Consider the following 14954-nt stretch of genomic DNA (forward strand, 5'->3'; position numbering starts at 1 on the left):
GTCTGCCCTGATACTATTTCCTGTATTTTATCTTAGGATGGCTATATGTTTATCCCAGGCACGTTTAAATTCAGTTACTGTGGATTTACCACCACGTCTGCTGGAAGTTTGTTCCAAGCATCTACTACTCTTTCAGTAAAATAATATTTTCTCATGTTGCTTCTGATCTTTCCCCCAAGTAACCTCAGATTGTGCCCCCTTGTTCTTGTGTTCACTTTCCTATTAAAAAACTTCCCTCCCGAACCTTATTTAACTCTTTAACATATTTAAATGATAGTACGGATAATCCTCGACTTACTAGAGCTCAGTTAGTGACCGTTCAAAGTTAACAACATCAGAGAAAATAAATGTGACTATTTTTCCCGGGCCCTTGCAACATCCACTTGATCAAAATTCAGACTTTAGCAATTGCCTCACATTTATGACGGTTGCTGTGCCATGTGATTCCCCTTTTGCGACCTGACAAGCAAAATCAATGGCGAATCCAACAGCCGTGACCAGAAAGATTGTGAAATGGGGCAAAATTCACTTAAGCGGTGTCACTTAGCAACAGAAATTTTGAAGTCAATTGTGATCATAAGTCAAGGACTACCCGTCTACCTTTTCTCTACCGTAAAGTATAGATGTGGCACACAGCAGATTTCCAAGAGGCTGAAATGTTGCTACTTGTTTTAAAATCCAGAACTCCCATTATAAGTGAAAATGTCAGTCACAGAAGAATAAGTTGATGTAAAACTTCCCACACTAGTATGAGAAGTCAAGTGTAGATGAACCCAAACGCCCTCACTCTGCTAAACAAATAATTCCCTCAACACTCAAACTTTTTACTAAGTCTGCACTTCTATTTCTACTAGTTTTTTCTCATCATTGCTATCACCCATTTCCTCCCACTTAGGACTGTATGACTGTAACTTGTTGCTTGTATCCTAAGATTTTTATTAATGTTGATTGTTTCTTCATTGCTTATTTGACCGCTATGACAATCATTAAGTGTTGTACCTCATGATTCTTGACAAATCTATCTTTTCTTCTACTATGTACACTGAGAGCATAGGCAACAAAGACAAATTCCTTGTGTGTCCAATCACACTTGGCCAATAAATAATTCTATGTCTATTCTATTCTATTCTATTCCTATTCTAGACAAGAAAGTATGCCTTTGGAAGTGCACAGGTACAAAACTAGCCTTCCTTCCAATACAGTCCCTCACTTTACAAACATTCATTTAGTTCCAATATCTCGGGTTGCCACAAAGAAGAGGGCATCAACCTATTCTCCAAAGCACCCGTGGGTAGGACAAGAAGCAATGGGTGGAAACAAAGAGAGAAGCAACCTAGAACTAAGGATAAATTTCCTAACAGAACAATTGATCAGTGGAACAGCTTGCCTCCAGAAGTTGTGAATACTCCAACGCTGGAAGTTTTTAAGAAGATGTTGGATAACTATCTGTCTGAAGTAGTGTAGAATTTCCTTCCCAAGCGGGGGTATGTGTGTCTTTTTTTTTAACATTCTGCATATGGGTGAACAGTGCAGTCAGGCAGTAGGGAAAGCAAGTAGGATGCTTGGCTGCATAGCTAGAGGTATAACAAGCAGGAAGAGGGAGATTATGATCACGCTATATAGAGTGCTGGTGAGACCACATTTGGAATACTGTGTTCAGTTCTGGAGACCTCACCTACAAAAAGATATTGACAAAATTGAACGGGTCCAAAGATGGGCTACAAGAATGGTGGAAGGTCTTAAGCACAAAACGTATCAGGAAAGACTTAATGAACTTAATCTGTATAGTCTGGAGGACAGAAGGAAAAGTGGGGACATGATCGAAACATTTAAATATGTTAAAGGGTTAAATAAGGTCCAGGAGGGAAGTGTTTTTAATAGGAAAGTGAACACAAGAACAAGGGGACACAATCTGAAGTTAGTTGGGGGAAAGATCAAAAGCAACGTGAGAAAATATTATTTTACTGAAAGAGTAGTAGATCCTTGGAACAAACTTACAGCAGACGTGGTAGATAAATCCACAGTAACTGAATTTAAACATGCCTGGGATAAACATATAGTATATCCATCCTAAGATAAAATACAGAAAATAGTATAAGGGCACACTAGATGGACCATGAGGTCTTTTTCTGCTGTCAGTCTTCCATGTTTCTATATGCCCAAAGCCTCCACGTGTGGAGAGGGTGAAAAAGTATGTGCGATGGTGGCGCTCCCATGAACAAAGCGAGGGCTTCCAAACCGGTAGGGAATGGAAGTAGTTTTCACCCCTGTCCCCAGTTTTTATATAAGGTTCTTTCCTACTCCTCCTTTTTAGCTCAGCACAATGAGTCACATAGAAAGAAAAAAAGGAGTCGGCCCACAGATTTGAGCTGTGATTCCAAAGTGAGAAAATGTGACACTTGCATGGCAAAAATCAAGTTTTTTGTCTTGGAAACACAAGTTGGGTAGTTAATGCCGCGGAACTGGGGACTTGCAGTCTATCAGATGGAGCAGTAGGGACCAAAAATATTCTTTTTTTTCTTGACATTTTTTTCCTCCACAATTTCCATGTGTACTTCAATACATATACCTTAAGAATATATCAATAACACACACATTTCCCAATCAATCAAAATTCAATAACCTATTTTTACATCTAATCTCTGTTATTAATCAGTCTGTTTTTCTTTTCCTCCACATTCCCCTCTCTCTATCTCAGTGGTTTCTGACTTGGGGGGTCAGGACCCCTTTGAGGGTCGGACCATTTCATAGGGGTCGCCTAAGACCATGAGAAAAGACAAACAGAACTAAACTGAAGTTTTTGTTCTGGTGCCTTGGAATACATTTTTACAATCCGACCAATCAGTGGGAGTGTCCCTCTGACCTTCCTGCCAATCAGCTTAAAGCTCTCTTGGGAGAATTGGCGCTAGACTTATGGTTGGGGGTCACCACAATATGAGGAATTGTATTAAGGGGTCGCGGCATTAGAAAGGTTGAGAACCACTGCTCTAGTGGATCCTGTCGTCGTGCCCCCCCAATTTAGAAAGTAGGTGAAGAGGATGAAAAGCAATCAGAATAGAGCTGGAAGGGACCTTGGAGGTCTTCTAGTCCAACCCCCTGCTCAAGCAGGAGACAAGTGAATCATTGCAGTCATTCAGCAAATCCTGCTTCCACTATTGACTTCAGGAAGCCTCTGGGTAGATCACAAACAGATCACACAATCCAGTACAGTAATACCTCGTCTTACGAACTTAATTGGTGCTGGGAGGAGGTTCTTAAGGTGAAAAGTTCGTAAGACAAAACATTGTTTCCCATAGGAATCAATGGAAAAGCGATTAATGCGTGCAAGCCCAAAAAATCAGAAACCGGGCCACCACCACCGAAGGAGGCTTGAGCCTCCCGATCCTCCCCGCCCCTTTGCCATGCATGTCATCCTGCATGCAGGATGCCATGCAGTCAGGAAGGTCATCCTGCTCCCCCCCAGCCAAAAACCCAAGGGCGGTCTGCCGCCGCCCACTTGAGCCAAGAGGCAGGCAGGACGAAGTGCGTGGAGGAATGGGAAGCTCAAACGCCGGCGGCTTCAGCTTCCCATTGCCCCGCGGGTGGCGGCAGACCGCCTTTGTGTGTTTGGCTGGGGGGGAGCAGGAGGACCTTCCTAACTCCCTCGCCCCCAGCCGAAAACCCAAACGCGGTCTGCCACCGCCTGCTTGAGCCAGGAGGACAGGCAGGGCGAAGCAGCTTGGAGCAAAGGGAGGCTCAAACCGCCGGCGGCTTCAGCTTCCAATTCCTCCACGCCGCTTTTTAAAGCCGCTGGCGGTTTGAGCCTCCCTTTGCTCCACACTGTCACCTTTTAAAACAGCCGGAGGGCTTCTCGGCGGCCTCCCGAACGCCGAACCCGGAAGTTCGGGTTTGGCGTTCGGGTTCAGGAGGACGCTGGGAAGCCCCCCGGCTGTTTCAAAAAGCGACGGGCCGGGGCGGCGGGGCGGCGGGGTTCGTAAGAAGGAAAAAGTTTGTAAGAAGAGGCAAAAAATTTCTGAACCCCGGGTTCGTATCTCGGGTTGTTCGTAAGACGAAGGGGGTTCGTATCATGAGGTACCACTGTATTTAAGAAGTCGTGTCAAAAAGGAAAATTCTCTGATTGAACATTCAAAAAAGAAGTGGGGAAGCTTTCGTTTCCCAAATGTTGTATGTATATGTTTTGTTTATGTCTTTTCTTTTCCGTTATATTGGGGGGGGGGGGGAAGTTGCGGCATTAGGTTTTTTAGTTATTTTAAATATTAGATTTCTCATATGCTGTTTTTATTATTGTTGTTAGCCACCCCGAGTCTACGGAGAGGGGCGGCATACAAATCTAATGAATGAATGAGACGAACGAACGAACAAACAAACAAACAAACTAGAAAGATTGAAAACCACTGCTCTATTTCCTCCTTCTCTATCTACCTTCTTACTTCTTCTCTCCCTCTTCCTCCTTCCCCCTCCTCCTTTCCTTCCTTTCTACTTTCTCCTTTTTCCCTTTTCTTTCAAGAGAAAGAAAAAAAAATATTCCAAGGTGGGGTGTCAGTTCAGAGTTCTTTTAGAAAATGGGTGGCTTCATAAACTTGCTTATTAAAGTGAGGGCAATATCGCCTACCCAGAAAACACCACCCATTACCGCTCTACTTTTATTTGCTGCATGACTTTTCATACAGTTAAATTTTTGAGGTGCAACAGGCTGGAACAAATGAGTAGTAAATCAGAACTGGTTGTAGATAATAGTCCCTGCAAATGTGCTTGGCCTTGTCTTACTAATTCATTTAATTATTATATTTTTTTACTGCCGTATTTCCCAAGAACACCTGGACGAGCCTTGTTAAGGTTTTGCAATAACATTATAAATCAGTGTATTAAAAATACGCGGCATTGAAAAAAAAAGGGACATGAGCATTTTTTCACACATGATAATTGCAGCATTCCCACGGTTACATGATCAAAATTCACACCCTTGGCAACTGACTCATTTTTATAACGGTTGCAGCTTCTCCAGGGTCATGCGATCCCGTTTTACAATTTCTTGAGAAGCAAAGTCAATGGGGGAGCGATTGTCTTAACAATCACGTTACTCATTTAACAAGTGCAGTGCTTGACTTAACAACTGTGGCAAGAAAGGGCTGCAAAGTGGGGCAACGCTGGCTTATTATTATTATTATTATTATTATTATTATTATTATTATTATTAATTAGATTTGTATGCCACCCCTCTCCGTAGACTCGGGGCGGCTCACAACAGTGATAAAAACAATACTGTACATGGTAACAAATCTAATAATTGAAATCTAAAATAACAGTTCTACATTACAAAGTCTAAAAAGGAAAAAAAAATAAAACCCCAATAGATAAAATACATACACACAGTCATATCATGCACAAAACTACATAGGCAAGGGGGGGATGTCTCAGTTTCCCCAAGCCTGACGACAGAGGTGGGTTTTAAGGAGTTTACAAAAGGCAAGGAGGGTGGGGGCAGTCCTAATCTCTAGGGGGAGTTGATTCCAGAAGGTCGGAGTCGCCACAGAGAAGGCTCTTCCCCTGGGTCCTGCCAGACGACATTGTTTAGTCGACGGGACCCGGAGAAGACCAACTCTGTAAGGCGGTCTTGCAGATATCCTGGTCCGGTGCCATGAAGGGCTTTATAGGTCATAACCAACACTTTGAATTGTGATCGGAAACTGATCAGCAACCAATGCAGACTGCGGAGTGTTGGTGTAACATGGGTATACTTAGGAAAACCCATGATTGCTCTCGCAGCTGCATTCTGCACGATCTGAAGTTTCCGAACACTTTTCAAAGGTAGCCCCTTGTAGAGAGCGTTACAATAGTCGAACCTCGAAGTGATGAGGGCATGAGTGACTGTGAGCAGTAACTGTAGGCGGTAGGGAAAGCAAGTAGAATGCTTGGTTGCATAGCTAGAGGTATAAAAAGCAGGAAGAGGGAGATTGTGATCCCGCTGTATAGAACTCTGGTGAGACCACATTTGGAATACTGTGTTCAGTTCTGGAGACCTCACCTACAAAAAGATATTGACAAAATTGAACGGGTCCAAAGACGGGCTACAAGAATGGTGGAAGGTCTTAAGCATAAAACGTATCAGGAAAGACTTCATGAACTCAATCTGTATAGTCTGGAGGACAGAAGGGAAAGGGGGGACATGATTGAAACATTTAAATAAGTTAAAGGGTTAAATAAGGTCCAGGAGGGAAGTGTTTTTAATAGGAAAGTGATCACAAGAACAAGGGGACACAATCTGAGGTTAGTTGGGGGAAAGATCAGAAGCAACATGAAAAAATATTATTTTACTGAAAGAGTAGTAGATGCTTGGAACAAACTTCCAGCAGACGTAGTTGGTAAATCCACAGTAACTGAATTGAAACATGCCTGGGATAAACATATATCCATCCTAAGATAAAATACAAGAAACAGTATAAGGGCAGACTAGATGGACCATGAGGTCTTTTTCTGCCGTCAATCTTCTATGTTTCTATGTTTCTAACTGTATTGTGCCTTTCAGTGCTAATTTTGCCTGTCATCATTTTGCTACAGAACCTGCTAAACGGGATTCTTCCCTCTTTAAAAATTTTGATTAAAAAATGCTTATCACCTTTCAAATGTCATCTATTCTGCACCCCCGTTGAAAAAGTCCTAGGATGGTGATGGCTAACCCTTTTCAACAGTGTGTGTGTGTATATTCTGGCACCCATAATGCAATGCATATGACATCCTCAGCATGCCCCCCCACCCTCCCTCGTGCTCCAACACCCCTGCGCATTCACGCCCTCGACCTGTTTTGGGCCTAGCAGGCCTTCCTGAAGCCTTCTTGGAGCAAAACAGGCCGCAGGAGAGTGCTGCTTCCCCGCAACCCGTTTGGGGCCTAGTAGGCCTCCCTGAAGCCTCCTGGGAGCAAAAACAGGCTGTGTGGGGGAGAGTGCTGCTTCCCCCCAACCCGTTTGGGGCTTAGTAGGCCTCCCTGAAGCCTCCTGGGAGCAAAAACAGGCCGTGCGGGGAGAGTGCTGTTTCCCCCCAACCCGTTTGGAGCCTAGTAGGCCTCCCTGAAGCCTCCTGGGAGCAAACACAGGCCCTGCGGGGAGAGTGCTGCTCTCCCACATGTTTGGGGCCTAGCAGACTTCCCTGAAGCCTCCTGGGACCAAACATGGGCCCATAAGGGGCCCCTGCACCATCACCACCACCATGCTCCCCATGCTCCTACACATGTATGTGTGACTCCACCCCGTGTATGTGCGCAACTCGATTTCATTGAGGGCCGCATCAGTGTTCTGTTTGACATCGGGGCCCTGGCGTGAGCTTGGCCAGCTCAACGTCATTCATGTTGGGGATGCCCGTGGCGGCCCAAGCGCTCTCCCAAGCTCCATTTTTCGGCTGCGACAGCCCCCTGCAACCCTCTGCCAGCTAAAATGGAGTTCTGCTGGGCCCCAAATTACATTTTCGCTGGCAGAGGCACCACGGGCAGCTCCTATGGACCAGATTCTAAGCACCCACAGGCCACATCTGGCCTTGATTTTGACACCTCGATCTACACCTCTGTATTTGTCTGCCTGCCTGCCTGCCTGCCTGCCTGCCTGCCTGCCTGCCTGCCTGCCTGCCTGCCTGCCTGCCTGCCTGCCTGCCTGCCTGCCTGCCTGCCTGCCTGCCTGCCTGCCTGCCTATCTATCTATCTATCTATCTATCTATCTATCTATCTATCTATCTAACAATGAAACAATCTAAAAACAGCTATCAAACAATTTTAAACAATTAAGAACAACCATGCATACCCAAAGCCTGCTGCAAGAGCCAGGTCTTTACGGCTTTTTGGAAGGCCAGTAGAGTGCGGTCAGTCCAGATCTTGGGAGGAAACTCGGTCCAAAGAGCCGGAGCCGCCACAGAGAAGGCCCTCCCTCACAGGCCCGCCGGCCAACATTATTTAGCTGATGTGACCCAGAGAAGACTGACCCTCTGGGCCCTTATCAGTCACTTGGAGATATGCGGTAGGAGGCGGTCTTGCAAATATTGCGGGCATTGGGGTTCCTTGGGCAATCTAGAAGGCGATTGAGTTTCATCCTGTCTTTTTTCTTTCCATAGTTGATGGGTGGAGGATGGCTCCTCTCCCGGGGGCAGAGTTGGTGAAGACCCCTCTACAGTTGTACCGCTACCTGCTCCATTGCTGCAGGGTCCTTCCGGAAAAGAAACTCCAGGATCATTACAAGCACACAATCCAACAGGTATTGAGAGTGGCGTCACTGTGCTTTGCCTTGGTGGCCTTTTCTGAAGTTGATCTGCTCTGGTGTTTCTCAACCTCCACTTGCCCATGTCACACCAACACTCCACAGTCTGCATTGGTTGCCGATCAGTTTCCGGTCACAATTCAAAGTGTTGGTTATGACCTATAAAGCCCTTTATGGCACCGGACCAGATTACCTCAGGGATAAAAGTCCAATAAATAAATAAACAATAATAAATAAATCCTAGATCATTGAATATTTTTTTTCTTTATGAAGCTGAATGTGCTGACAACCTGTGAAATTGATTGTCATTCAGTGTTGCTTCCTAAGTTTTGATTTCACAGAAGTTTGATTTACTTGGAGTTATATTGTGTTGTTTAATGTCACCAATAGGTTTGCCCTCCTTGTCTGAATTGTGTGAATATCTATTCTTAACTGCTCCCGTCTTGAACTGTATGAGCCACTTTACTGACACGTGAGGATAATTGATTTATATAATCATCTATTTACAGAGTTTCAGAGTTCATGCCGATGAAGATAGTCCTGAGAGGATTCAGCAGATTATTAAAAGGGCGATCCAAGATGCTGACTGGGTGATGGACAAAGTAAGTAGTTTGCATCCCATCATCTTTTTAATTTAGGAACTAAATTAGGAATAAAGCCCTTCATGGCATCGGACCAGAGTATCTCCAGGACCGCCTTCTGCCGCACGAATCCCAGCAACCGATAAGGTCCCACAGAGTTGGCCTTCTCTGGGTCCCGTCGACAAAACAATGTCGTCTGGCGGGACCCAGGGGAAGAGCCTTCTCTGTGGCGGCCCCGACCCTCTGGAATCAACTCCTCCCGGAGATTAGGATTGCCCCCACCCTCCTTGCCTTTTGTAAACTCCTTAAAACCCACCTCTGTCGTCAGGCATGGGGAAATTGATTCCCCTGGGCCGTTTCCGTTTTATGTATGGTTTGTATGAGACGTATGATTGTTTTTTTACATTAAGGGGTTTTAAACTGTTTTTAATTATTGGATTTGTACTGTTTTTATTGTTGTGAGCCGCCCCGAGTCCTCGGAGAGGGGCGGCATACAAATCTAAATAATAATAATAATAATAATAATAATAATAATAATAATAATAATAATAACTGTGAGAATTTTTTATGACGTGTTTGTTTTCCTACCTCACTTGGCTTTTATTGTTTATGAGTGTGGAAGACAATAAAACTTGGAATGAATTGGACTGATATTTGAATTTGATATTAGAATTTGAAACTTATTGATACATATACTCATAAACTCAATCTGTATAGTCTGGAGGACAGAAAGAAAAGGGGGGACATGATCGAAACATGTAAATATGTTAAAGGGTTAAATAAGGTCCAGGAGGGAAGTGTTTTTAATAGGAAAGTGAACACAAGAACAAGGGGACACAATCTGAAGTTAGTTGGGGGAAAGATCAAAAAGCAACGTGAGAAAATATTATTTCACTGAAAGAGTAGTAGATCCTTGGAACAAACTTGCAGCAGACATGGTTGGTAAATCCACAGTAACTGAATTTAAACATCCCTGGGATAAACATATATCCATCCTACAATAAAATACAGAAAATAGTATAAGGGCAGACTAGATGGACCATGAGGTCTTTTTCTGCCGTCAGTCTTCTATGTTTCTATGTTTCTATAAATTCTTACTACACTCAAGATACATGCTGATATACACATACTACCCCTTTGCACCATAAAGTCGTACAGCTCTAAGGTGTCTGCTGTGTTACAGACACTCTTCCCTCCCTTCTTTCTTTATTTTCTATCCTTTTCCCTATTCCTCTCTTTATCCCTTTGGGTCTTTTCTTTCATTTTCTTATTCCATATTATTTACACTCTTTATTCTATTTTGATGACTAAATATACATATTTGTTATTACGATCTACTAACTTTACAATATACTATGTATTTTGTTACTTTTCTGTTATGTTTGTTTCCCCCCCCCTTCCCCCCCCTAAATATTAATATTTAATAAACATTATTTTTTTTAAGAAAAAAAATTAAAATAGATTATATGGGCTTTAAATTTTAATTTAAGGTGACATAGTATTAAAACTTTTTAATTGTTAGATTGGTAACATGGCGTTGTGGATGTATGAGGAATTATTTGAGATGTTGAAAAATATGCGTGAAACGATGTAAAACAGTGTTTCCCAACCTTGGCAACTTGAAGATATTTGGACTTCAACTCCCAGAATTCCCCAGCCAGCATTTGCTGGCTGAGGAATTCTGGGAGTTGAAGTCCAAATATCTTTAAGCTGCCAAGGTTGGGAAACACTGATGTAAAACAATGTCTGTAGCTCAGGGAATAAACAGTGGAGTACTCGGTGCTCTTTGAGCATGTTTGTTTGCTTGCAAACATTTCATTAGGAAATGTTTCTCATCAATGAGGAAATGATGATGTTACCTAGTTGGGTAATGAAATGTCTGCAAGAAAACAACCAAGTTCAGAGAGTGCCTTGCACAGTGCCAAAACTCCCCCCTCCCAAAAAAGCCTAAAAAAAGATTGCAGAGCATATGCAGTGCTGTAAACTCGGCTTCTGCCCATGTGTAGAAAAAAAATCAGCACCCCCCCCCCCAAAAAAAAAGAAAAAAAAAGAGGGCAGCATCCATGGACCAGCACCAATAGAACCGGCTCTGTGACATCACTGTGACATCACCAGTGGTTTGTTACCGGTTCTATAAAGCCCTTCATGGCACCGGACCAGATTATCTCAGGGACCGCCTTCTGCTGCACGAATCCCAGCGACCAGTTAGGTCCCACAGAGTGGGTCTTCTCCGGGTCCCGTCAACCAAACAATGTCATTTGGCGGGACCCAGGGGAAGAGCCTTCTGGGTGATGGACAAAGTAAGTAGTTTGCATCCCATCATCTTTTTAATTTAGGAACTAAATTAGGAATAAAGCCCTTCATGGCATCGGACCAGAGTATCTCCAGGACCGCCTTCTGCCGCACGAATCCCAGCAACCGATAAGGTCCCACAGAGTTGGCCTTCTCTGGGTCCCGTCGACAAAACAATGTCGTCTGGCGGGACCCAGGGGAAGAGCCTTCTCTGTGGCGGCCCCAGCCCTTTGGAACCAACTCCCCCCAGAGATTAGAATTGCCCCCACCCTCCTTGCCTTTCGTAATCTGCTTAAAACCCACCTCTGCCATCAGGCATGGGGGAATTGAGACCCTCTTCCTCCTAGGCCTTTACAATTCTATGCATGGTATGGATGTATGTATGTTTGGGGTTTTTTATATTAATGGGCTTTTAATTATTTCCCCCTAGGCCTTTACAATTTTATGCATGGTATGTCTGTATGTATGTTTGGCTTTATAATAGGGTTTTAAACTGTTTTAATATTGGATTGTTATATGCTGTTTTTATTACTGTTGTTAGCCGCCCCGAGTCTGCGGAGAGGGGCGGCATACAAACCAATAAATAAATAAGTATAAAACCAGTGTAAACTCGGAGGAACTCACCTCTGCTGTGAAGGGGTGTATAAATCTAAGTGCTATTGCTAGTGCTTTGTACCTGAATGATTTTTATATAAACTTAATAAAGCATTACACAGATAGAGGATAGATAAGGTAGCAAGTTAACTAGGTAAGATAGATAAGATATAGGATAATCAGAACTGCAGAAAAAACAATTGTTGTCAACCTGCCTTCTGTTGAGGACCTGTATACTACTGCACGAGTCAAAAAGAGGGCAGGGAAAATATTTACTGACCCCTCGCATTCTGGACACAAACTGTTTCAGCTCCTACCCTCAAATCACACCAAGACAACTAGACACAAGAACAGTTTTGTCCTGAACACCATCACTCTACTAAACAAATAATTCCCTTAACACTGTCAAACTTTTTACTAAATCTGCACTTCTATTTCTACTAGTTTTTCTCATCATTCCTTTCACCCTTTTCCTCCCACTTAGGACTGTATGACTGTAACTTGTTGCTTGTATCCTAAGATTTTTATTAATATTGATTGTATCTTCATTGCTTATTTGACCCCTATGACAATCATTAAGTGTTGTACCACATGACTCTTAACAAATTTATCTTTTTCTTTTATGTACGCTGAGAGCATATGCACCAAGACAAATTCCTTGTGTGTCCAATCACACTTGGCCAATAAAATTCTATTCTATTCTATTCTATTCCATTCCATTCCATTCATAAGCTAGTTAGATATGTGTTGAAGAGGAAGCTGTTGAGGTTGGACTACTTATTAATATTTCATTGATTATAAATTCCAAAATGTTGGGACAGCCATGGCCTAGTTCCGGGATGGCAAACCTATGGCACGGGTGCCACAGGTGCCATGCGGAGCCATATCTAAGGGCATGCGAGGCTTTGCTCTATGTCACCTCCAGCACACATATGCATGCTGGACAGTTGGTTTTTGGCCTTCTAGAGGGCAGGGGAGGCTGTTTTCACCCTTCCCAGGCTTTAGGAAAGCCTCCGGAACCTTTGAATGGCGAAAAGCGGCCCAATGGGTCAACCAGAAGTTTGTTTGTTTCCTGATTTCCGGTTGGCTCCTTGGGCAATTTTTCGCCATCCGGAGGCTTTCCTGACTCCTAGGGAGGGTAACAAACAGCCCAATGGGCCTACCGGAAGTCCGGAGGCTTCAATTCAATTCAATTCAATTTATTAGATTTGTATGCCGCCGCTCTCCGAAGACTTCAGTGAGGCCTGCGGTCATGCAGGGGAGGAGGGGCAGCCCAGGGGGGTTGTCCATGCATGTGGGGAGAGGGAGGGCATTGCATTATGGGTGTGGGTACACACGTGTGTGATATTGCGCAAGCCCTCACCCTTTTGGCACCCAAGCAAAAAAAAAGGTTCGCCATCACTGGCCTAGTTGATTGAGAATCTCAGTAGGCACTGATTGTAAATATTAACTACTAGTATTATTAATACACAGTACTAATTTTCTATATCCATCTTTGGACTTTTCTTCTCTCTCCCTTCTCCTTCCATCCTTTCCCCTTTTAGTATAAGAAACCAAAGTGAAGGAGAGACAGTTGGTGGAGAATTGAAGATGGTTTCTGAAAGCCGTTAGACTGAAGAAACCGGTTTGTGACAGTATCCGGTTCACTGGAAGAGGAAATCCTCAATAAGAGCTTCGTGGCTATTGAAGGTCAACTTTTAATAAATAAGGGATAAGCACCAGACATATTCAATGTTTCCACAGGATTTAGATCCATGGTCTGTTGTCAATCATGCTTTATGTCGGTAGCATGTTGTCAGCATGCAGGAAAATGGATTAATTTTGGACTGAGCGCTGCTTTTTTCCTGGAAGCTATGGTATATTAAAATCATGTTTTGATTTGCTTCAACTACGGCTGATTTCATTGCCTGGATACTCTGCACCATACATTCGTCCTTCCCATTCACTTCTGTAGAATATGTAGTTTAATTTTTGTTTTTTAAAAAATGGCAGAAATAAATTCTCATTTTTCTTATTTTTGGGATAAATTATGTCTTGATGCTGAGAAGTGAAATGGATCCAAGAGACTGTGAGTTCTAGTCCTGTTTGAGACATGAAAACCGACTAGGTAACTTTGGACCAGTCATCAGGAGTGAGAGTTCTAATCCCACCTATGCATGAAAGCTAATTGGATGACTTTGGGCCAATCATCAGAGACTTTCAATCATCAGGAGATTGAGAGTTCTAATGCCACCTCAGGCATGAAAGTTTATTGGGTAACTTTGGGCCAATCATCAGGGTGCATAATTCTAATCCCGCTTTAGGCATGAAAGCTGATTGGATGGCTTTGGGCCAATCATCAGGAAACAGAGTTCTAATCCTGCATTAGGCATAAAAGCCTAAAGCTGGGTGACTTTGGGCTAATCACTCTGTCTCAGCCCAACTTGCCTCACAGGCTTGTCGTGGGGAAAATAGAGGAAGGAATATTAGGTATATTTGTCACATTGAGTTATTTCTCAATAGTCTCAGCAGGAGAAGGGTGGCCTAGAATTTGAACAAATAAATGTATAAATAAGTAAATAAAATTTATAAAAAAATAATGAAGGTGGGATAAAGAAAGGAAAGGGAAAAGAAAGAGGAAAATGAAAGGAAATGAAAAGAAAAATAGAAATAGAAAGAAATGTTGTGAGCCACCCCGAGTCTGCAGAGAGGGGTGGCATACAAATTAATTAATGTAATTAATTAATGCAATCAATCCATCTAATTAATTAATAAATTAATTGCTTGATTGATTAATAAATGAATTTATAAATTAATTGATTAATTCAATTCAATTCAATTCAATTCAATTCAATTTAATTTAATTTAATTTAATTTAATTTAATTTAATTTAATTTAATTTAATTTAATTTAATTTAATTAATTTCACTCCAAGTGCCTCTAGGAGGAGATAGATCAGTGATGGCCCAAAATGTGCGCATGTGTCCAAACTCCCAAAATGCAATGCCCGTATGGCCCTGCACATACGCCCTACCCCCCATGCATGTGTGCACTCTTATGCATGCCTCCATGCACCCTACCCCTGCATGCACCTCCTCCCGGTGCATTTGTGCATCCCCCACATGTGCCCCAACCCCTATGTATCAGAGGCCCAAAGGCCAACTGGCTGGCGGGAGGCATCGGCGCATGCATGATGGAGCTGAGCTGGCATGACTGCTCATGTGCCCACAGAGGGCGCTGCATGCCTCCTCTGACATGCTTGCCATAGGTT

The 14954-nt window shown here is 43.1% G+C and overlaps 1 protein-coding gene across 2 annotated transcripts in view; it reads left to right on the top strand.

Annotated features, from left to right (window-relative positions):
• Window positions 1–13592, top strand: part of LYRM9 (LYR motif containing 9) — a 95131-nt gene extending 81539 nt beyond the window's left edge. For both annotated transcript variants that reach the window (XM_070735257.1, XM_070735256.1), the window contains exons 2-4: window positions 8095–8234; window positions 8747–8839; window positions 13249–13592. In XM_070735257.1, coding sequence (XP_070591358.1) covers window positions 8109–8234; window positions 8747–8839; window positions 13249–13266 — 237 coding nt within the window. In that variant the 5' untranslated portion in view covers window positions 8095–8108 and the 3' untranslated portion in view covers window positions 13267–13592. The remainder of the gene's footprint in view (window positions 1–8094; window positions 8235–8746; window positions 8840–13248) is intronic.
• The last annotated feature ends 1362 nt before the right edge of the window (window positions 13593–14954 follow it).

Source organism: Erythrolamprus reginae, chromosome 1, assembly GCF_031021105.1.
Source record: "Erythrolamprus reginae isolate rEryReg1 chromosome 1, rEryReg1.hap1, whole genome shotgun sequence".
In the NCBI taxonomy this organism is placed as follows: Eukaryota; Metazoa; Chordata; class Lepidosauria; order Squamata; family Dipsadidae; genus Erythrolamprus; species Erythrolamprus reginae.